This window comes from Pituophis catenifer, unplaced genomic scaffold, assembly GCF_029215685.1.
Source record: "Pituophis catenifer annectens isolate HBS135680 unplaced genomic scaffold, rPitCat1.0.hap2 SCAF_18, whole genome shotgun sequence".
NCBI classification, from domain to species: domain Eukaryota; kingdom Metazoa; phylum Chordata; class Lepidosauria; order Squamata; family Colubridae; genus Pituophis; species Pituophis catenifer.
Genome location: NW_027256898.1, coordinates 9108199 through 9132489, shown reverse-complemented (window position 1 = coordinate 9132489; position 24291 = coordinate 9108199). Strand labels below are relative to the sequence as shown.

Here is a 24291-nt window from a genome sequence, read left to right as displayed (position 1 = left end):
CACGTGTGAATAAGGGGTCGGAGGAGGTGGGCACGGCCCTCGCTGGGTTGGTGGGGGAGAACGTTACCTCGGTGAGGTAGGGACTGTCCTTTGGCATAGGGGGACGCAAGGACAGTTCATTCTAGCTGGAACAAGGTGGCCCCTGCATCACTATCCATGGAGGAGGGTGCCCCCCCCAAAAAAATTAAGACGGCGGCTGCACAATCCAATCCCCACCCCCTCCTTTACTCGCATGGGGTGGAGAACATGTCCAGCCTCCATCTTGGCTCTTTTTGAATGGCGTGGGCACTCGTCACAGAGAAGTTGTGGGGTTTTTTGTTTGTAGGTGTCGAAGGGAAATGGGGGAAAAAATGGGGATAAAGTTAGGACGATACGGGATGGTTAATGGTAAAGGCAGCGATCACCAATATTATATGCAGGCTGTCATTAAGGGGTTGTGGGTTTTTTTGTGTGTGTTTGTTTTCACTGCTTGGAAACTCGGGGAGATTGCCCCAAGCGAGACGTAATTGTGGTCAGTTAAATGTCCACCATGGCTTCACTCAGGGCGCGTTGGCGTAGACGGTGCTGACACAGTGGGCAGGCAGGGAGTGTGTTAAGGGTCTCTGCGGGCGATTTTGGAAAAGGGGGGGAAAAATAATAATATTGGTGGGGGGCTGCAGGGCATACTTTCAATTCCTTCCTTTCTCTCTCCCCTCCCTCCCCTTTCCGTATGGCTGTAAATACTTTCTTTTTGTATTCCTAAGGCCGTGTCCAAGCGACACTTTTTAACGACTTTAACCAATCTCTCGTGGGTTTTTAAAGGCAGGTGGGGGGAGGAGGGAGGGTGGAAGCTAACAATTTTCCTTCGCTTGTTAGCCAGGGCGATGATGGCGGTCCGTCCCAATTCCTAAGCAAACTGGGTTTGTACAAAATTTGGGCCGAAGCCTTTGCCGACTTCGTCGAATGCATGGTGTTTAAAAGGAAGGGGGAGGGGGAAAAAAAGAATAAAATGTCCAAAGAAACCGTGTCTTGTTTCCAGGATTGTATAATTTAATTGTAGCTCAAGCCATGATAAGGATGCAAGTCCCGTTTCTGAAATTTTTAAGCTTCCCGAGTCCTGTGATATTCCCTAAACTGAAATCACCTATTCCCGTGATGGCGAACCTATGGCACGCGTGCCAGAGGTTGCACACACAGCCCTCTCTGTGCTGCTTTTCTGGTTTCCAGTGCACATGCTGGTCTTCACGGGCGCCGGAGTGCCTGAAAACGGCTCAAAAAATGCCCCCAAACCGGGCCATTTTTCAGGCCATTTTCTGGCTGTTTTTTTGAGCTGTTTTCGGGCCATTTTTGGCCTGAAAAACGGCCTTAAAAATGGCCAAAAACATGTGCGCGCCGGCCAGCTGGTTTTTGGGTTTCCAGCACTCCGGAGGCGCACATGAACATGCGTTCTGGTTTGGGCACTCGGTGCCGAAAAGGTTTGCCATCACTGACCTATTCCTTAAAATCAGTTATCGCATACCTTTGTCCATTGCACAGCACGCAAGGGAAATGATTTGGGAAGCGGAGACTCCGTCCTCCCCTCCTGGATCCAGGACGTCTCCCCAAAAAAGTCCAGTGGTCCAGGGGAAAGTGACTCAAAAGCCAAATTCAGCCTTGTCACCCCTTGGGAAATGGCGTAGCGGAACGGAGGCTGGAATAAGTCGACATTTTCTGCAGAGCTGCTTTAAGACCAAAAACGGTGTTTTTATCATTTTAAAACGGAGGCGGGCTGGGATTTCCACGGTTTTTTTTGGGGGGGGGGCGCGCGTGCGAAGGAACGAAGGTGGGGGAAGGAAGAGGAGGATGATTCAAGAGCAATAGTTTTGTCACCCCCCTCCAAACCTTATTCCACTTTCTCGAGGTCGCCCGAGTCGTCTTTGATAATTATAAAAAAGCCAAACTGTTCGGAATGGAAATGTTTACGGTGTTGTACATATTGTGCTTTATATTCTGTATATCGGTCTGTTTTCAAGGGGAGGGGGGGCTTTGGGGGAGGGGGGGTAACCAGAGGTCATGTATTTGTGCACTTGCCAGGAGAACCGTTTGTTGTTAAAGCTTGCTCCAAAGGGGGTGCGTGGGTGGTGGTTTTTCCCCTTTTTCCCTCCCACCTTAAAATTTGAGAAATTGGGACTTCTCTAGGACCCTTCTAGGTAGTGGGTTTCCACAAGCCCCCTCCCCACTCACCCCCTCACCCCTCTCACCTGTGCCAAACCTTCCATACGCATTGAGCCAACCTGTCCCCTCCCACCCCCAACGTGTGACACACTCACTCCCTGTTCCACATTGGGATAATCCCCCCCCCCAAAAAAGTTGCCCTCTCGAAGAAGGGACTTCTGTGGTCGGATCCTCCTTTAACCTCCTCTCTCTCTCCTCCCCCCCTCCGGATTCTCCGTTAAGAAGGGTGGTGGGGTTTCTCTCCGGTCGCCCCCTCTGGGGGGTTTCATATGGACAATGTACCAAACGGGTTTGTCTGCGAATCAGGGATGTTCTCGAAGCTTCTTGGTGGGGCTGGGAAAACGGGGTACAGTGGTGGTTGGGGGGTTTTTTTTGTTTTGTTTCGGAAGAAGAAACCCCCCCCTGACAATAAATGCCAAAATTTCTGGTTACTAAAGTTTCGTGTGAGTCTCTTTTCTTTCAGTCACAGAGTCGGAAGGGACCTTGGAGGTCATCTAGTCCAACCCCCTGCTCAGGGGATTCGAACCGCCGAACTGCCGGCCTTTCTGATCGACAAGCTCTCAGCGTCTTAGCCACCGAGCCCATCTAGTCAAATATCCCTCCCCAGTGCAAACCCTCCCTAGGCGATCAGGCTCGTGGGGCCCATGCCAGTGGTCAGGAGTGCCAGTCTTCCCCAACGGGCATTGCCCAATCCCTGCCCCTTGTCCCCCAGGGGCAGCCTGGCGGCCTTGTTTTGCACCAAGTGCCACCAGCTCTTCATATTTCCCCACCCCACCATCGCAAATCAGCACAGACGACACAACGTCCCTGTAGGGTAGGACACCCTGTGCCAAGCGGGCAGAAACCTGGGCACCAGCTGGGTTTTACACCAGCCTATTGTTGGGCTTTGAGTCAGTGCCCAACATTGGTGCTTTGGGGGGCAGACAATACCAATGGGTGCCCGCTTACGAGGCTCTACACACACACGCCCCCTGCGAGGTAGGCTGGCACGAATGGGGCATCAGTCGTCTTCCCCCTCTCAAGTTGCACTCCCGGCCTCCTTGGAGGGCAACGTCCACAGGGCACAATTCCCCACCGTTAAGAGTAATGGGAGTTCTTGTTCTTGCAAAAAAAAAAAAAAAAAAAAGATGGGAGTTGTAGTCCTGCGCCTCTCCTCTTTCTCCCCCCTCCCCCGCCCGTTCAATTGCGCAACTTTTCTCAGGGGAGGAGGCGGGGGGGGGAAAGAGGAGAAGCCCCAGCGCGGCTTCTGATTGGTGCTCCCCAGGGCGTCTTCGGATTGGCTGCCTTGCTTTCCCGCCCCTTTCCCTGGAACGCGAGGGACTCGTCCATTCGCGACGCCCGAGAGGGGTGTGTGTGTGTGTGTTGTTCCTTGCCTGCCCTGTACCTGAAAGCTTTGGAAGACGCTTCCCGAAAGTTTACAAATAAATATATATACTGTATATATAAAACGGGATAATCGTGCCCTTTCTTGCGGAAGGAGCGTTCTCGACCAAAAAAAAAATAAAAAATCCCCCCCTTTTCTCGCCCGAGGAATGGTTCGGCCCGATCGGCGGCACGCGCCGCCCGGCATCGCCGCCTTCCATCTCTTCCCTCAGGATCGGGCGGGGATCGTAGGATGGCTCTGCGGCTGCCTCTCCTTCGCCGGCCGGGCTCCCTCCGCGGGCTGAGGTGAATCTCTTCTCCCTCTCTCTCTTTGGGAATGGGGGAGGCCGGGTTTCCTGAGGGACTCCCACTCCCATCCTCCACAGCCGGACGCTTCTACGCCGGGGAGGGTGGGGGTCAGGCGCTTCTTGGGAAGGGGTTAATTGGGGGGGGGGGTCCCTCCTGCGGAGGGGGGGCAATCAATGCCGTCACTGGGCCTCTTGGGGGAGGGGGAGGGGCGCCTCAGGGGATGGGCTCCACCCCCCCCAATTCCCCCCCTCTTCCTTATTTTGGAAAATAATTCATAATTCTTTTAGGAAATAATTCCTTCCCCCTCCCCCCCGTTGGAAGTCTCCCCATGGTTGGTAGCCTTTCATGCTGGTGCTATGAATGATTATTCTAAGGACGATGCCTTCTTGTGCCAGGTTCACTGCCACTGCTGCATTAATATGATTGATCCTCATAATAATAATAATAACAGTAAGAATAGTAATAAAAATAGTAATAAAGACAGTAAGAATAGTAACAATCAATAATCTAATAATAGTAATAATCAATAATCTAATAATAATCAATAACCTAATAATAGTAATAATAATCTAATAGTAATAATAACCTAACAATAGTAATAATAATCTAATAGTAATAATCTAATAATAGTAATCAATAATCTAATAATAGTAATAATAATCTAATAGTAGTAATCAATAATCTAATAATAGTAATAATCAATAATCTAATAATAGTAATAATCAATAATCTAATAGTAATAATCAATAATCTAATAATAGTAATAATAATCTAATAGTAATCTAATAATAGTGATCAATAATCTAATAATAATAATAATAATCTAATAGTAATAATATAATAATAGTAATAATAATCTAATAGTAATAATCAATAATCTAATAATAGTAATAATCAATAATCTAATAATAATAGTAATCAATAACCTAATAGTAATAATGATGACTGAATTTCATACTTAATGAATAAAAGATAATAATAATATCGTGTTTCCCTGAAAATAAGACACTGTCTTAGATATATATATAAGCCCTCATTGGGCTTATTATCCGGGGGTGTCTTATTTTGGGGGAAACAGGGTAGTCATCATCATCATCATCAGCCATATCAACCATTAGCACAAGTCAATAGTATTTGTGAGGCATTTTTAAATGTTCAGTTGACTGAGTTTCATGTTTCCTGAATAAAAGAGATAATAATAATAATAATAATAATAATAATAATAATAATAATAATAATAATAATAATAATAATTAGCATTTTCTTCCTTTCACTCTTTCTTTATTTGCAGTTTGCCTTATCTTCCACCTAAGCCTAAGGGAATCTGGCAGGTGTGCCTTCTGCATCAGCCATTAGCAAACTTTAGGGCTTCGGCCATTACAACTGCCCTATAAATAGAATATAAATTCAACACAAATATGCACGTCTGTACATGCATGCACAGGCACGCACTCTATACAGCTAGTCCTCGACTTACGACCACAATTGAGCCTTGCCATTCCCCTTGCTAAGCGGGGCAGTTGTGAAGTGAGTTTTGTCCCGTTTTACGACCTTTCGTGCCACGTTTGTTAAGTGAATTGCGGCAGTTTCAGTTAGTAAAATGGTTGTGAAGCGAATCCAGCTTCCCCGTTGACTTTGCTGGTCAAAAGGTCGCAAAAAGAGGATCATGTGACCCCGGGACGTTGCAACCGTCGTAAATATGAGTCTGTTGCCGTTTGATCACTTAACCACAGGGAGGCTGCAATGGTCATAAGTGTGAAAAGAGATCCTAAATCACTTTTTTCAGTGCTGGTGTAACTTCAAATGGTCCCTAAATGAACTACCTTGAAGACTACCTATGCATAGACATATTGGGGAGGGGATAAAATTCTTTTACTTGGGTTGCCCAGAAATTCCTTTTCCCCCCCAGTGTCAACTTCAGCTCCTTTGGGGGGAAAAATACTAACCCTTTTTCCTTTTCGTTTTTTAAATTTCGCTTCCAGCCTGGGGCTTTACAAAAAGGGACAGGTTAGTCATGGTGATGAAATATTTTTGCTCTGTCGTAGGCTAGTGGAATTTTTTTCTCTCTCTCTCTTTTTCTCTGTCTTTTTGCTTGGTGAGTAGAAATAGATCTTGACGAGGCTGGAAGATCAAACTGGCCTTCCAGTTTCCAGCTGCAGCGTAATTTCAATTTAAAAACAATTTGCCTTTGCAGTCAGTATTAGCCTTTTTTAGGCCTACTTGTAGCGCAGGAAGAATTGCGACTTAAAAGACCTCAGGTAAGCAATAACGTGCAGAAGCCAGCTAAAACAGCTGTGACAAGTTATGCAGGTAGTCCTCGGCTTACGGCCATTCGTTTAGTGACCGAAATTACAGCGTCACTAAAAAAAAAAAGTGACATAATTACCAATTTTTGCACTTAATGACGATGGTCACACGATCAAAATTAGGCCCCTTGTCAACTTGTGATAGTTGTGCTGTTCTGGGATTATATGATCAACATTTGTAACCTTCCCAATACGTGGGAAGTTGCATTCTTTTAACGACCGCGTGACTCACTTAACAACTGCAGTAATTCCCTTAACAACCGTGGCCAAAAAAAAAAGAAGATAGTAAAATCAGGCATGGCTCCCTTCACCACCGCCTCGCTTAGCACTGGAAATTCTGATCCCAATTGTGGTCGGAGGTCGAGGACTACCTGTAAATTCCTAAGTGATTTAGTTAAGGAAAGCCCCAGTCAAATTGAAAGCCCCAAATTTGGGGCCCAGAAAGTTCAGTCTCCTTTTCCTCCATTTGAGATTTACCTCTGAATGTGCTCTCTTTATCTACACCCACTTTCCTTTCTGGAATTTATCAGGATTAGTAAGGCTTTGGCCTTATCAGCCTTGGTTGAGATAAAGTCAAGCTTGGGAGCAAGAGAACGTAACAGCTGTCCTTTTTTTTTTGCTCAGACCTTTTGCTTTCAACTCATGTCCCGGGCCTTCAAAATCAAGGTTATGCCTGCCGAGGCAGAGAAGATCAAACTTTGCGCCAAGGTGCAAAAGTCCAGCTCCTCAAGCATGCATTTTGCTGAACACAAATTCCTGCTTGGAATGTGGAAAGCAAGAAAAGAGTGGGAGAGGAAAGAAAGGTTTTAAAAGAACAGTGCCTTCTCAGAAAAATGGTCTTTCGGAGTACACACTCTCCGAACTATTTCATAGTGTGTCTCTGCTTTTTTAAAAAAAAACACACTCACTTTGAGTGAGTGTTAGGCTCGGATTGAGGAAACTGACTGGTTCACATCAAACTTACAAAAGGGGTTTTCAGTAAATTACTGTTTTGTGCAATCTTAAGCCCCGAGGGGAGAAACCACATATTAAACTTCGGTTAACCTCGTTTTATTGACATTTAAACTCCCGTTTCAGATAGAAAATAAATGGCTGGCACAGCCTGTAAATACCAGTAGCATGCCCCTGTCTTCAGACTGACAATGTCAGAACCATGACACTTGAGGAAAAGGAAATGGGGAGGGAAGAGGGATTGAGCAGTCATTGGGGCAAGAAATAGATAGTAGGTGTGGTTATTTATAGCTTAGGAAGGCGATGAAGCCTCTCAAAAGGTAACAGGAGCAAACAACTTATATACTACTACGTACCTGCAAAGCTGTATCAATGCCTGCAAGGGAATCTATATTTTATTCCTATGCCTGTCTTGTTAAAAGACCTGTGTTGCAAAATATATAACAGAAAACAGCAGCATGTTGGACTCCCTAAAACAAATAAACTTCCCTCTCCTTTTTTAGTCCTGGTTTAATGCTTACTCGGGTGTTTATTGATGTACTGGTTCGTCTGCATTTCTTTCTTCCCTCTTTCTCCTAGAATTTCAAGGCAATATACGTGGCTTTCCCCATTCAAATTCCTTGTGTGTCCAATCACACTTGGCCAATAAAGAATTCTATTCTATTCATTCACCTTCCTCTTTTAACAGTGCAGCCCTCTTTGGAACTGAAGAAACAAAGCCTGCACATTTCTCAGGGGCCCCTTGCGATTCTCACCTAAAGCGAAATAATCTGGTTGTTTTTTGTTTGTTTGTCTGTTTTTTGCTTTCCCCATCCTCCAGCCTGCGGTGGCAGCACCGTGCCTCAGTCAAGGTGGTCAACGAACCCATTTTGGCCTTCAAACCTGGGAGCCCTGAGCGAGCCGCCCTCCAGCAGGTAACCAAAGACAAAGAGAGGAGTCCTCATTGTGGCATAGGAGCTGGAGGAAGGGTGTCAAACTCGATTTCATTGAGTGCCGCATCAGGGTGGTGGGGCAGGGTGTGTGTGGCCAGCTTGATGTCACTCGTGTCGGGGTGCCTGTGGTGGCCCTAGTGCTCTACCAGCGAAAGCAGGCTCCGTTTCTGGCTGCGATGGCCTCCTGCAAACCCTCCCAAGCTCCGTTTTCACTGGCAGAGGCACCATGGGTCAGTCCTTCACTCTTTCCAGGGGAGCCCTGTGGGCCGGATCTAAGCACCCTGCAGGCTGGATCCGGCCTGCAGGCCTTGAGTTTGACACCTCTGAGCTAGAGCAGGGGTCGGCAACCTTAAACACTCAAAGAGCCACAAAGGTCCTAATACGAAGCCCCACTCACTTCTGGAGCCGACTGGAAGTCCATCATAGTCTCCTTCTAGCGCGGCGTCCTTTTTCCTCTGCCTGTCCTAACCGAAAGCCCTATCAATTGTGGAGCTGACTAGCCACAGGGAGCCGCAGCAAAGGGATGAAAGAGCCACATGCGGCTCCAGAGCCGCAGGTTGCTGATCCCTGAGTTAGAGCATCTAGTCAAGTCCATTCAGCGACATGCATGGAACACGAGACTGCTTGATTCCCAAGCTCTTGTTGCCATCTTTAATTCCGGGGCCTGCTTGCTCAGGTATAGAAGCAAAGCTATGCTTCGATTCGCACTAATCACAAAAAGCAGGGACTCCAGGTGCGGCTGCAGTTTAGTGGCCCTGCTGTCAGGTTTCGAGGTCGTCTCAAATAAATTGCATTTCAAACAAAGTCGTTGAAGAAAAACTCCCATTTATTAAGCACAACATTCTAAATCCGACTCCATCGCAGCCAACACTGACTTCCAGACCCAAAACTCTCCCTTTCCGTTCCCCACTCTCCTGCACTCATTGGCCATCTTCCAAGTCACTCTACCCCTAATCTACTGCTCCAGCTCAAAGGAATTTCCCCCCTCCCATCCCATCTCCTAGGGGATATTATCTCCAGGGAAAATAAGTAGGTGAAAAGTCAAACATCCCTTTCCAGACGCCTCCGCTTCTCTTTCTTATGTCAGCACTAGAGTAAATGCAGCTTGAAGTGCTGACACCTGCCTTGTAGGTAATGGGCAGATAAAGATTCCAAGATTGAGGGTTTGGAGAAAATAAGATTTGGGGGTGAGATTTGAAGCGAGGAAGAAAGATGCATTCTTTTCAGGTGCAAAGGATTGCCAGGAAGGTTGGAAGGACAGCAAGCTTTTGGTTGCGGAGTACAGCAACATAAATACAGGTAGTCCTCGACTTACGACCACAATTGAGCCCAAAGTTTCTGTCGTTAAGTGGCTTTTGCCCCATTTTTACAGCCTTCCTTGTTGCAGGTGTTAAGTGCAATTGATACAAGTTAGTTACACAGTTGTTAGGTGAATCTGGCTCCCTTACTGACTTTGCTTGTCAGAAGGTCACAAAAGGGGATCGCCCCGGGACACTGTGACCGTCGTAAATATGAATCACAGTTGCCAAAGCGCCTGAATTTTGATCACATGACCCCGGGGATGCTGCAATTGTAACTGTGAAAAATGGGCATACGTCACATTTTTTTAATGCCGTTGTAGCTTTGTTGTTGTTAGTTGCGAAGTCGTGTCCGACCCATCGTGACCCCATGGACAATGTTCCTCCAGGCCTTCCTGTCCTCGACCATCCTCCGGAGTCCATTGAAGCTCACGCCGACTGCTTCGGTGACTCCATCCAGCCACCTCGTTCTCTGCCATCCCCTTCTTCTTTTGCCCTCCATCGTTCCCAGCATTCGGCTCTTCTCCAGGGAGTCCTTCCTTCTCCTTAGGCGACCAAAGGATTTGAGTTTCCTCTTCAGGATCTGGCCTTCTAAAGAGCAGTCAATTTCCGGGGGCAGTTCATTCCACAGGGCTGGGGCTCCCACAGAGAAGGCCCTCCCCCTGGGTGTCGCCAGCCGACATAACTTGGCCGATGGCACCCTGAGGAGACCCTCTCTGTGGGAGCGGACTGGCCGGTGGGAGGCTATTGGTGGCAGAATACGGTCTCGAAGGTACCCGGGTCCTGTGCCATGGAGCGCTTTAAAGGTGGTGACCAACACCTTGAATCGCACCCGGAAGACCACTGGGAGCCAGTGCAGCTCGCGCAGGAGGGGTGTCACATGGGCGCAACGGGTTGCACCCATAACCACCCGCACGGCTGCATTCTGGACCAGTTGGAGCCTCCGAGTGCTCTTCAAGGGGAGCCCCATGTAGAGAGCATTACAATAGTCCAACCAGGAGGTAACAAGGGCGTGAGTGACTGTGCGCAGGGTGTCCCGGTCCAGAAAGGGCTGCAACTGGCGAACTGTTGTAAATTGAGGACTACCTGTATCCCATTTGGGGAATGAAGAGAAGGGGGCACAAGGATGTCTCCAGAATAGGCAAGGTGTGAACAGCACAAGAATCAGAAAAAAATTGTGATTTGGGGAGCAGAACAAGTGAGACAACAGCTAACCTGTTTATAAACTTCCTTCTATAGGCTTTAAATGACTTGAGGGACAAGACCGAAGAGATCCCGTGTGTCGTTGGGGGCGAGAAAGTATGGACAGCTGACGTGAGATATCAAGTGTCGGTGAGTTCCACCAGTAAGGGCCTGATTCATCGGTACTCTGATATAACAACTGTGTTGTGGCCTGTCTGCCGCCGAATCCAATGAGGAGGAGGTGTGGGAGTCGGGGTCGGCATCAAGGCAACCTGAGAGTTCCAAGGGGGAAGAGGGAATGGAGCTGGCAGAGAGAGACAGAGACACAGGGGGAGCCTGGGCCGTCCGTCAGCCCTCAGATGGAGAGTCAATACCCCTAAATCTGGAGGCGGCTGATGAGGAAGAGGAGGAACGGCTAGGTCCAGTGCCTGACGCGCAGATGCACAGAAGGCAGAGGAGAGGAGAGCAGTGGAAATCAATGGGCCGGTCCTTGGGACGGAAGAGCCACCACTGCTAGCAAAGCCCCACCCTATCTCTGGGGATAAAAGGCAGGGGGCGGAGATGAATAGGCATGGCAGACAACTATTCATCTCCCTGCCGGTCCGCCACTGATAGCCTGCACATCCAAATCCTGTCTGAAAATTATCAGAATTCTTTTTGAAATCTGCAGCACCTTCTGCAGCGTGTGTGTGTGTGTGTGTGTGTTTGTGTGTGTGTGTATCCTGCAGAAAGAAAGCGAGTGCACCTTCCAGGACTTCCTTTGCAAGTGTGGGAAGAGAGAGAGAGAGAGAAACTCCTGGTGTGTCGGGCCAGTTTGTAGCCTCCTGTGAGAGAGCGGCTGCTGGCCCTCCTAACGAAGGGAACGTTTCGTTAACTACAAAGGGCTTGTTGAGTTTGGGAGCCGGGTCAGAACAAGCTGTGATAAAATCCCTCCCTCCCTCCCCAAAAAATGTTGTCTTTTCCCAAAACAGCAGATTCTAGTTTTACTTGTAAAAAGAGCATGATTCATCACCGTTTGACCTAAAGGCTTAAAAGTCTGCTGATAACCCGTCAGTACTGGTCATAATTATTTTACTCGCTGTATTTCTTTTGGGGAATCTTATCACCGTTGGAAAGCTTACTTTAAAATAATCGGATGCATTTCTGTTTAAAAAAAAACCGAGCACAGGCGGTTTTCGATTCTAACTCAAGAGGATTGCTGGTCAAAATTGTCAACGTGTTTTTTCTTCCTTCCTCTTTTTTTTTTTTCTCCAGCCCTTTAAACATTTACACCAAGTGGCCAAATACTGTTACGCTGATAAGGTGAGCAAAGCATCCTGCCATATAACTCTTTTTTTTTTCTTTCTTTTTTTGCGGGGTGGGGTGGGGGGGAATTTTCACAGGTAGGAATCGTTTCAGATTGAAGCTGTGCTTGTAAGCACATCTTAGAATAAGCTTGTAAGCTCCCGAGAGCCGTCTACAAAGGAGGGTGTCCATTGTTTGTCTGAATGACTCACTGTTCTGTCCCTGAATCCGGGCATCGAGCCTCACTCTGTTTCCACCTTTGAGATGAATGTCTTCTTCCTGAGGCAGCAGAATTTAACCCTCCTTTACAGTGGTGGGATTCTAATAATTTTAACAATCGCTTCTCTGCCCTAATGACCAGCTGGGTGGGCGTGGCCAGGGGTGTTTGACAGGCAGCACTCGGCCTCCTGCACCTCCCTGGGAGCAAAAATGGGCCGCGGGGGGCATGTGCTGCCCCCGCGGCCCGTTTTGGGCCTAGGAGGCCTCCCTGCACTTCCTGGGAGCCAAAATGGGGCGTGTGCGGACTCCTGGAAGGGTCAGGGTGGGAAGGGGCGGAGCCAGACAGCAATTTAACTCTCGGTTCTCCTGAACCGGCTGAATCCTACCACTGCCCCTTTGGGAAGTTTCCTGACCAAATTACTCTTCCGTGCCAGCAATTAGGAGCTGTGCCCACAGCACAGCCTATAGCAGTGATGGCTAACCTTTTTGCCGTCGCGTGCCAAAAGTGGGGGTCGCATGGGGGGGGTCGCACGCTTGCGTGCCCACACCCATAATTCAATCGCCCCGCCCCTCCGCACAGCGACCACCCCCCCCTGCACTCCCCCTGCTTTTGGCACATGATGGCACAGTGGGCCCATTTCTCACCCTTCCCAGGCTCCAGAGTCTTTCTAGGAGCCTGGGGAGGGCAAAAAACAGCCTTCCCCAATCCCCCGGAGGCTGGAAATGGCCTGTTTCCTGACTTCCAGTGGGCCCAGAAGGCCCGAAAACCAGCTGGCCAGCACGTGCATGCATGCTGTAGCTCAGCTAGGGCAATCCTTGCGTGCCCACTGATATGGCTCCGCATGCCACAGGTGGCATGTGTGCCATAGGTTTGCCATCACGGGCCTATAGATAAAGGAGTCAGGGTTATACAAAAAATGACAAACTCAAACCCGATTACAGAAGTTTTCGGTCACCTCTGGCAATCCTTTGTGAATAATTGGGTTATTTGAAATAAGACAGGAAATGTTTAGCCCTCGATGGAGTCATTAATCTGTTTTTTTAAAGCCAACCAAGATACTGGCCATCATGTGGCAGTGAGTCCCGTAATTTGCATGGATGGTTACAGCATTTAAAACAAAAAAAAAACAACTTGTGAAAGTGTGTGTGTCTGTGAACAAGAGCCTTGGTGGCGCAGCAGACTAAAGTGCTGTTAAGTAGCACCAGCTGCCTGCAATTACTGAGAGTTCGAATCTCCCCAGGCTCAAGGTTGACTCAGTCTTCCATCCTTTCGAGGTAGGTAAAATGAGGACCCAGATTGTGGGGGCAATAAGCTGACTTTGTATAAAAAAGAAGGGTCGAAAGCCCTACTAAGCAGGTATATACAAAAGGATGAAGGCTATTGCTTAACGCATTGTAAGCCGCCCTGAGTCTCCGGAGAAGGGCGGCATGTAAATTGAACCAATAAATAAAATAAATAAATAAATCTTCTATGCTGTGCTTCATTCCACAACTATCATTCACCCCCCCACTTCAGTCAGTTCATAAATATGGCGGAAGGCTTGCACGGAAGGACCTCAATCGCTTCTTGGTGTTTCGTGGAAACGAATCGCCTTAATTTTCTTGCCCATCTAGGACTTGTTGAATAAGGCCATTATCTCTGCCTTGGGTGCCCGGAAGGAATGGGATCTCCGGCCTATCCAGGACCGGGCGGAGGTCTTCTTCAAAGCGGCCGACATCCTCAGCGGGCCCAGAAGGGCAGAAATCTTAGCCAAGACCATGGTTGGACAGGTAAATAGGTGCGTGGCTGGGAGCTCGGATCACATCCGGGGTCCCAGCCCTGCTGAGGGAAGAAAACCAGCACATGGAGGGCCCCCGGATAAAATTTAAGAAAAACACGGCAGTTGTATTAGAAGCTCCTTTGGGTGGGATTTGACTTAGTGGCCTTCGGTTGCTAACCCCGGAGTGTTGCTAGCTTTGTCCAAAGTTATCTCTGCCCCCCCCCTCAAAAAACTTCTGCAGTCTTGCCCTGACTCGCTTCTTTTTCCCTGACCCCCCCCCTCCCTCTTTATCTCCAGGCTAAAACGGTCATCCAAGCAGAAATCGACGCAGCCGCGGAGCTGGCGGACTTTTTCCGCTTCAACGCTAAATACGCCCTGGAGTTGGAGGGGGAGCAGCCCATCAGCGCCCCGCCCAGCACCAACAGCCTGGTGTATCGGGGGCTGGAGGTAGGGTCAACATTCAATCTTGATTTTGCAGGATCTGGGGCAAACCGAGCTCCGTCTTTTCCCTTCACCCGGCAGGGGAGGGAGGGGGGCTGCGAAGGGAGCTCCATAGAATTAACGCTGTGTGTCTGTCTGCCCTTCTCCACTAAGCTGCTGAGGGCTGTCCAGTCCTCTTCCCCAAGCAGGGGACTTTCCAACGAGCAGGGGGAGACAACGCCTGCCTGCATGGCTGCGTTTAAAGCATTTGCACCCCCCTCCTCATTTTAAACAGCCCCCAAGCCACTGTGTGTCAACTTGCAAAGCTTTCAAGTTGCCATGAGCAGGAGGGAGGGAGAACTGAATTCCATACATTCTTTCTGACCGTAATCAGAAGGAGGGTGTTAGGTTTCACAGCCAGCCAAAGTGGTTAATTGGAGAATGTGATTTATGACGTGGCCAGAGAGGAGGGGAGAGACAGGGTCATAGGGGAACGTAAATCTACGTTGGATCAGTCCTAACTGCATCCCAGTATTGCCGGTATGTTGCTCCTAATAAATGACTATATTTCTTTTGAAGTTTGGGTCATGGCTCATGAATTAATTAGAGCATCTTTCAGAAACTTGACCCTGTGCTTGTACACAGACTGTAAAAATGGTTATTTAGGAATCCCTCATATAGCAGAAGTCACTTTTGTTTCTCCTGATAGTGAGGGGAGAAGCTGGAAGTTAAAGCAAGCTCCCCCCGTCACTCCTTAACAGACAGCAAAATAGAAATTATCTATTTCCCAGCATCCCCACCTTTCCTGCTTTTTCCTTTCCACACACCTTTTCCAGCACGAGGACTAGAATCTTGAAACGGGGGAAGCCATGCACAGTCGGTCAGAGGTTGGGGGCTTGCGAGGTGCATCTCTTATCCCGCCCCTTCCTTCTGAAGCCGGGCGAGGGTCACCCTTCCCTCCCCTTCTTTTCCACAGGGCTTTGTGGCTGCAATCTCCCCCTTCAACTTCACTGCCATCGGAGGGAACCTGGCAGGAGCCCCAGCAGTGATGGTGAGTTCCGCCATTGGATCCATTCTGCGCCTTCAATTGCAGCCTTTGAAAACGGGCGCCCTCCCCCCCACCCCTGACTCTTTCCTGCTTCTGGGGTGCCCACGGACACAGAATATTCTCCGCTTCCTCACCAGCCGATATGTTTTTGAGGATCCAAAAATTCCTTCACACCCTTGAGGACTAGATCCTTCTTGGGGCTGTATCCCAAAGAAGCTGAAAAGGGCTCTTTTATTTTATTTTATTTTTTCTTTTCCCCTCTCTCTCAGGGCAACGTGGTCCTTTGGAAACCCAGCGACTCGGCTATCCTGTCCAGTTATGGCGTCTACCAGATCCTCCTGGAAGCCGGGCTGCCTCCCGGTGTCATCCAGTTTGTCCCAGCAGAGGGCACCACATTCGGGGACACCGTGACCGGCTCAGAGCACTTGGCTGGCATCAACTTCACCGGCAGCGTCCCGTAAGTTTGGGTTGCCCAGGGTAGGATGGGAAGGATGACTCTGAGGACCCCCTCCTCAATTCAACTCTTTAAGGAAGCCCTGTGTATTCTTTCTAACCTTCCCTTGCAAGCTTTCCTAAACCCCCTCTCAGTGGAACAGAAAGCTGGATCGGCTGGCGGGGGATTATGGGGGCGACGAGGCGTTCCCATGTGACACCTCTCCTGCGCGAGCTGCACTGGCTCCCGGTGGTCTTCCGGGTGCGCTTCAAGGTGTTGGTGACCACCTTTAAAGCGCTCCATGGCTTAGGGCCGGGGTACTTACGAGACCGCCTTCTGCCACCAATAGCCTCCCACCGGCCAGTACGCTCGCACAGAGTGGGCCTCCTCAGGGTGCCGTCCGCCAGACAATGTCGGCTGGCGACCCCCAGGGGGAGAGCCTTCTCTGTGACGGCGCCCACCCTCTGGAACAACCTTCCCCCAGAGTTACGTACAATAACAGACCTCCGGATTTTTCCTCGGGCCCTGAAAGCTTATTTATTTCAACTAGCTGGGCTGGCTTGAGTTTAATTTTAAATTGATTTTAAATTGGGTTGTTTTAATTTACGGCCAAAATATTTAATTATTTTAATACTGTTTTTAAATTTTGTATGCTCTGTTTTTACTTTGGCTGTGCACCGCCCTGAGTCCTTTTTGGAGAAGGGCGGTATAGAAATTTAATTAATAAATAAATAATAAATAAATAAATAAATAAATAATAAATAAATAAATAAATAAATCAATCAATCAATCAATCAATCAATCAATCAATCAATCAATCTTTATCGACAATGCCCCTTGAGCCAGGGGTGAAATGCTCCCGGTTCGGGCCGATCCGGTAGCAATGGTGGCGGGTAGTTCGGAGAACTGGTAGCAAAAATCCCTGCCCCCCCCCCCCAATGCCCAGCTGAGCCATGCGATCATCAGAGGCTTTTTTTTAATTTTTAAAAGCATTTTTTCTACAAGCTCTTCGGCCAAAAAAATGCTTTTAAAAGTAAAAAAAAAAAAAGCCTCTGATGATCGCATGGCTCAGCTGGGATCGTCAGAGCCTTTTAAAAGCATTTTTTTTAATAACCTCTTCGGCCGAAGAGGTTGTAGAAAAAATGGTTTTAAAAGTTAAAAAAAAAAAAAGTTGGCCATGCCCACTCAGTCACATTAACCCCCACCAAGCCACGGCCACAGAACCGGTAGTAACAAATTTTACATTTCACCACTGCCTTGAGCCCTCTTTCAATGTGGCTTGGATCCTGGGCTGCCAACCTCCGCCCATATCACTCCAAACAGCTAAAAAGATGGCCTAGAGTTTAAAAAAATGGGATGCGGTGGCTCAGTGGCTAAGACGCTGAGCTTGTCGGTCAGAAAGGTTGGCGGTTCGAATCCCGAGCGCCGCATCACGGGGTGAGCTCCCGTGACTTGTCCCAGCTTCTGCCAACCTAGCAGTTCGAAAACAGGTAAAAAAAAAATGGAAGTAGAAAAAATAGGGACCATCTTTGGTGGGAAGGGAACAGCACTCAATGCGCCTTTGGCGTTGAGTCATGCTGGCCACATGACCACGGAGATGTCTTCGGACAGCGCTGGCTCTTTGGCTTTGAGACAGAGATGAGCACCACCCCCTAGAGTCGGGAACGACTGGCACATATGTGCGAGGGGAACCTTTACCTTTAAGAGTTAAAAAGGAGAGATCCTAGGCACTCTTGACTTCAACCCCAACACTTCTCAATCCTTCCCCCCCCCCCCAAAAAAAAGGTCCAGTCGACTTAAACAGGACAAATAAATATTTTGAGAAAGCTTCCTAGGTCAGTCAACGCAGATTGTCATTATGCTTTCACTGCCCGTCCCCCGTTTCAGAAGCCCCGTCAGGTCCCGGGGATTGCAATCCAAAAAGAAAATACTTCAGCTTTCTTGGCTGTTTTCTCTCCCCCCCCCACCCCCCTCTTCTTCTCTTCCCTTTCTTGATTTCAAGTGTGACCAACGTCTTGCTTTTCAAAACAATAAAAATGCTAATAGCTTCACCCCAGGAGTTCCACACTCTGCCTTTTAATTTATGAGCTTTTCCCCCACTCGCTTAAGGAGCAGAGAGCAGCCGAGCATGGCTTTTTTCTCTTTCGCATAGCGCCCGGGCGGTTTTAATAGTCACACCGTCTTTCAGAGAGACAGAGATTGCAAACATCGGAGAGGGAGGGGGGTAGGTAGGCCCTTCTCGCTCCCCCACCCCGAGACACCGGTTTTTTTGAGAAATGCTAAATAGCTGGCCTTCTCCTTGCAAAGGATTTTGTCTCCTGGTTTAAAAAAAAAAAGTTTCGGGTTTCAGCGGTTGTGGCATAGGGGGACAGAAAGGGCTAAAACAGGGGTCTGCAACCTTAAACACTCCAAGAGCCATTTGGACCCGTTTCCCACAGAAAAGAAAACACCGGGAGTCACAAATCCCTTCCCGTGCCTGACGATTTCTTGAGCGGCCACAAAACTAGCACATGTAGTTGAATTAAACGTTCTAAAACTTTTATTTTCTTAGATTTATCCATGGGGTTGGCCTACCGGGGGTTGAAAAGCTCAATAAATCACATGCCGGTGGGTGTCGTACATTGGCGGTGGTGATGCATATTTTGAGTGACAGGGAGCCGCAGCAGAGGGGTGAAAGAGCCACATGCGGCTCCAGAGCCACAGGTTGCTGACCCCTGGGCTAAGAGAACAAGAGGTGCTTCACACTAACCTAACAGTCGGCCTTGGTGTGTCTGCAGAGGGAGGGGGCGGCTGAGTGGGACCCCCAACGGTGTGAGTTTGAAAAGACCCCTGCCCTTGCGTGCCTCCAGACCTTGTCAGGGGCTGACAGTGCCAGGAGAAGAGAGGAGAAAAGTGAACAATTAGATCTTCTCTCGTCTTTTTTATTTTTATTTATTTTATAGGACTTTTAAGCGTCTCTGGAAACAGGTCTCTGAAAACCTTGACCGGTATCGCACCTTCCCTCGGCTGGCTGGGGGTAAGAACTGGGAATGTATTTGGTTTTATTTCTGTCAGACTTCGATGCTATCTCAAAATAAATGAATTCCCAAACTGCCAATCTTTAAGGAAATCTTCTCTTTATTCGAGCACAGCCACCGGATCATGACTCGATGCGGACAAGACTGACCTTTTGCCCCCCATTCCCTCCCTTTCCGATCCCCAATTCTCTGCTTCTCATTGGCTATCTTCCAAGTCACTCTCCTGACTTCTTGTCTCGTCATTTCACAGGAGTGTCTCCCCCTCCTCATTTCCACGACGACAGAGCTTCAAAGGGATTTAGCAGGCAAAAGTTCAGAGCTTATCTCTCCTCTCTATGCCAGCGCTGAAACGCTGACATCTTCTTCCTTACCCCCTACCCCCAGAAGGCCCAAAAAACCCCCAGAACAACCCAGGTAGTGTGAAGAGCTCCTCTTGATCGTGAATCCAAAGAACTTTGGGTAGCTTTCTAATCCAACAGTCTCCTGCATATATTGCCGGCTAATTCTTTTAAAACCAAACCGCCGGCGGCACCCCAGATGCTAAGTTGCCGACAATCAGAAAGCCCTCGGTCTCTAAAGCACAGGCATCTGCCAGCATGATGGGGAAGCATTTGCCCCGCTGCCAATCTCACAGGAACTAGCCATGCACCCATCCAGCCTGTTGAATTTCTCCCAGAATTCCGATGGAGGAAGAACTTTTCCCTCTCTTCCTCTCCCCCCCCCCCCCCCAAATATTTTGCAAGTTGCTTTCAGCAATTCCACACAGCCAGGATGTTGCAAGTTGTTGCAGCAACTTGATAGTTGTTGCAACAACTTGAAGTGAAGGAAGGTTTTCAATTGTGAGAGGGTCACGTCCTCCCCCGCTCTGGGAGGAGCGACGCCTAGAATTGGACCCCCCCATCTCTCACTCCTCTCAAATGTCTCCCTTTCTCAGAATGCGGAGGGAAGAATTTCCACTTCGTCCACGCCTCGGCTGACGTGCCCAGCGTGGTGAGCGGGACGATCCGCTCGGCCTTTGAATACGGCGGCCAGAAATGCTCGGCCTGTTCCCGCCTCTACGTGCCGGACTCTCTGTGGCCTCACATCAAAGCCGGGCTGCTGGAGGAGCATCAGAAGATCAAAGTGGGAGACGTGAGTTGTGGCTTGGCAGTCGGGGATGCTTCACCGGCTGCCTGGTGCCCCGAAAGTAGTTTCTCAATGGGGGTGCTTCCTTTTGCCCCCCCCTCCCTCCAGGCCCACATTTAATTTTAAAACAGGAGCTCTTGTGTTGGGGTGACTTGCTATCAAGAGCCTTGATAGTACAGTGGTTTAGTGCACCCTGTTATTAACACAGCTGCCTGCAATTTCTGCTGGTTCGAATCTCGCCAAGGCTCAAGGTTGACTCAGCCTTCCATCCTTTCTAAGGTAGGTGAAATGAGGACCCAGTTTGTGGGGACAATAAGCTGACTTTGTATAAAATATACAAAAGAATGAAGGCTATTGCTTAACACATTGTAAGCCGCCCTGAGTCTCCGGAGAAGGGCGGCATATAAATCAAATTAAAAAACAAACAAACAAAAAAAAAAAAAACTTAAGAATTCACTTTCAGGGCTTGGCTATAGAAGGATGGTCTTTTATATGTATTTAGTCTAAGGCAGGGGTGTCAAATTTGATTTCATTGAGGGTCACCTCCAGAGGTGGGATTCATTTACCTTCCCAGCCGGTTCGCAAATGTAAGCGCGTGCACACCTTCAGCACATGCTTGGTCTTCCACGTATGCTCTTTGCTCGCGTGTGCGCCTTCCCAGCATGCGCACGGCCTCCAAAATATGGCTAAATAGGACGACATTACGTCCGGCCGTGTGGGCAGGGCTTACCGCAATCATCACTACCGGTTCACCAGAACCGGCTGAATCCCACCTCTGGTCGCATCAGGGTTGTGTTTGACCTCACGGGGCGTGGCCAGGGTGGGCGTGGCCAGCTCAATGTCACTTGTGTCGGGGGCTCCTGTGGCAGCCCAAGCACTCTGCCAGCAAAAACGGGCTCCTGAGCTCCCTTTTTGCTTGCAATGGCCTCCTGCAACCCTCCCGAACTCCGTTTTTGCTGGCAGGGGCACCGCGGACCAGTGCTTCCCTGTTTCCAGGGTGGCCCTGCAGGCCAGAACTAAGCACCACATGGACTGGATCCAGTCCATGTGGATCTCACCCGCGGGCCTTTAGTTTGACATCCCATGGTCTAAGAGATAAAGGTACAACATGAAAGGAAGGATGGAAATGGAGGGAGGAGAAAAAAAAGTAAGCTCAAGGGTCCTTTTTAGTTTTCTAACAACCACCAGGGAGACTTTTGAAATTTTGGGGGATGCTGGAATCGTTAGTTAATGGAGAACTTTGCAGGCTGAAAATCTGAGATCTTCCCATCTCCAGAACCAACGGGGGAAACTCTGCAGTCTGAACTCGTGCGGACTGGAATTGGATTCATTTCTCTAGATACTAGGGCGCTCGCTGGAGCCACGTTCAAGTTTCTCCCAAATTCCTTATATTTCCTCTCTCTCTCTGCAGCCAGCTGAAGATTTCAGAACGTTCTTCTCCGCCGTGATTGATAGCAAGGTCAGATTGCATTATTTCTTGTGTGTCTAAACCAGCTTTCATTTTTCCACAGGCAGAATGTTTATGCTTTGACATTTGCACCTGCAAACAAGCACCTAGAATAGGCCTCTGTGTGTGTGTAACTTACACTCTTAGACAGTAGTTTCATACTTCATCATCATTTCACGAACTCCTTTCAAGGTTTAATGGACAAGAAGAAGATGTTCTGAGATGTTTGCCTGCTTATTGTGCTAGGCACTTAGTTTCTTGTTACACAGATGTAACCAGAGCTGCCTTGGGGTTTTGCCTGTACCGACATCACTTGTTTGGAGTGGTGGGGAGGTTAGAGGAGCTCCAAGATGCCGAAATGGTCTCGGGAGAGGCTGGGCGAGGCAAAGAGTGGATGGGAGGGGAGCCGCAAGGTGGGGCTGGATGAGGTGATTCAGCCGGTTCGCCAAACTGCACACAAAGTTAACAACCAGTTCAGGTGAACCGGTGCAAACCGTCTGAATCCCACCACTGTATTGTTTCCGCTGCTGTGTCTTTCAGGCGTTCGCACGCATCAAGAAATGGCTCAAGCATGCCGAATCTTCACCCAACCTGAACATCCTGGCCGGAGGCGGCTGCGACGATGCGGTGGGCTATTTTATCCAGCCGTGCATTGTTGAGACAAAAGACCCCAAGGATCCCATCATGCAAGAGGTCAGTCTTTGCGATGGGGAACGGGCACCAAGAGGAGATCCTTCCTTGGGAAAATGCTACATACCTCCCACAGTCTTTGCTTGTTCCCTGTGAGGCCAAGTCTTCCCCCATGCCCCTTTCTGCAAGAGTTTAAAATATCTCTGATCGTTACAAAAAACACCGTTTAATTAAAAACTTGGCAGACGCTCTCTAGGACTCCGAATGTGCGCTGGGAAATGTTGTTCAGTCATCTCCACAGCTATACTTGGCCCCTCACTTCAGACAAGCTAATTTTCCTAGTGAAAGTGTCCCCAAAGTTTTACAGAAATGTCGACGATTTTCCCAGAGGCACCAGCCTTTAATTTCAGTTTGTTTTCTCTTTTTTTTCCCCTCCACGGGCAGGAAATCTTTGGGCCAGTTCTGTCGGTGTACGTCTATCCAGAGAAACAGTACAAAGATATTCTCCACCTGATTGACAGCACTTCTCCGTACGGCCTCACAGGGGCGGTGTTCGCCCAGGATAAGTAAGAACTGGGGTGTCTTCGGTTGGATGTCCTGGGGGTCGCCCTCTACTTGGATCGAATGTTACTCTTCTGGGGACTTGGGGAAATAACGGTCAGTTTTAAGAAGGAAGTAGGCCCAGACCCAAATACTCTTAATCAAAGGTGGGTTTCAGCAGGTTCTGACCAGTTCTGGAGAACCGGTAGGGGAAATTTTGAGTAGTTCAGAGAACCAGTAAATACCACCTCTGACTGGCTCCACCCCCATCTATTCACTGCCTCCCGAGTCCCAGCTGATCAGAAGGAAATGGGGATTTTGCAGTAACCTTTCCCTGGAGTGGGGAGGGAATGGAGATTTTACAGTATCCTTCCCCTGGAGTGGGAATGGAGATTTTACAGTATCCTTCCCCTGGATTGGGGAGGGAATGGAGATTTTACAGTATCCTTCTCCTGCCATGCCCTAGCCACGCCCACCAAGCCACGCCACGCCCACCAAGCCATGCCCACAGAACCGATAGTAAACAATTTTTGAATTCCACCACTGCTCTTAATGTTCCCCCAGCTCAATTGCAATGGGGCAGAAGACCCTCCCCCCCCATCCTCAATTTTGTCATTGCCACAATATCCCAGCCCTAATGAAACCCCTTTGATCAGGAGCAGTATGTCTTAGGATGCCGGGAAAGGGGCTAAAATCCTGATGCCCTCTTGCTGGAAGTTCTGAACTCTTTTCCCCTCTCAACATCTTTTTCTCAGGGCCGTCATTGATGAAGCCACCAAACTCCTAAGGAACGCGGCCGGGAATTTCTACATCAATGACAAGTCCACCGGTGCGGTGGTGGCCCAGCAGCCGTTTGGGGGCTCTCGCGCCTCAGGTACTTGGGGATCAGATTAGGGGGCAGAGGGGGGGTGTTTCTCACCTGGCCTCACCTGAGAACATTTTGCACCACTTTCTGATCAACTGTGGTTGCCGCAATTGTTACTATCACCATTATCATCCCTGCCATTATGGTTGTGTAACTCCCCATTCTTGCCAATGGCTCCCAAGACTGAAGTACAGACAAAACAACACATTTATTAACCGCTACACCCAGTTGTGGTTTGTGGACACAAACAAGGGAGTCTTTGTAGCACGCCGCAACCTTCTTTGCCTCTCTTCCAAATCTTATGAATTGCAAAATGAGCCCAAGGCAACCAGGTTCTCGCAACCACATAACGACCCTGGCAAGATGTGGGGAAGCTGGCCTGTGGTTTTCATGGGACAATGAGGTCTAGCCACTTGGCATGTTTGGTCGCAGAGGATGCAAACGCATTCCTTTCTTCTTTTGGACATAGGAACCAATGACAAACCGGGCAGCGCTCATTACATCCTGCGATGGACATCTCCCCAGGCGATCAAGGAGACCCACGAGCCGTTGGGGGACTGGAAGTACCCTTACATGCAGTGACGTGGCTTATGGGGCCTTTGCAGACTTGGATGGCGATGGGCTACGTTTCTCTTCGGCGGCCTTCCTTGCCGATCTCTCCTAAGGCACAAATTACAAGGAGTGAATCGATTTCCTTCTCTATCACTTTGGACATCTTTGGAGAATTAAAATAATAATAATAATATCCTACTGAAAATCAAAATTTATCCCTCCACTTCAGCGCTGCCATGTTTTGTTAATTTCTCCAGAGAGGCTTTGCTGCTTTGAACCCTCTTAAATGCGCATTCTTCAACTTTTGTATCTTGTTTCTGATAAATTTTTGCCGCGTCCACCGGAGGGGAAAAGTGCTAAAAGCAGCCTGGCGAATCTCTTTTTGTTAAAAGAAACACAGGAACAGCCAGGAACATCT

General features: G+C 48.8%; 1 protein-coding gene across 1 annotated transcript; it reads left to right on the top strand.

The window, feature by feature from the left end:
- Positions 1 to 3797: 3797 nt before the first annotated feature.
- On the top strand, positions 3798 to 24066 carry ALDH4A1 (aldehyde dehydrogenase 4 family member A1). The gene is made up of 15 exons (XM_070956083.1): positions 3798 to 3861; positions 7942 to 8035; positions 10591 to 10683; positions 11788 to 11835; positions 13651 to 13806; positions 14094 to 14243; positions 15193 to 15267; positions 15534 to 15721; positions 18640 to 18713; positions 19649 to 19845; positions 21251 to 21298; positions 21827 to 21979; positions 22361 to 22482; positions 23212 to 23330; positions 23791 to 24066. The coding sequence occupies exons 1-15, from the start codon at positions 3809 to 3811 to the stop codon at positions 23901 to 23903; spliced, it is 1683 nt and encodes a 560-aa protein (XP_070812184.1). The 5' UTR covers positions 3798 to 3808; the 3' UTR covers positions 23904 to 24066.
- Positions 24067 to 24291: the final 225 nt, after the last annotated feature.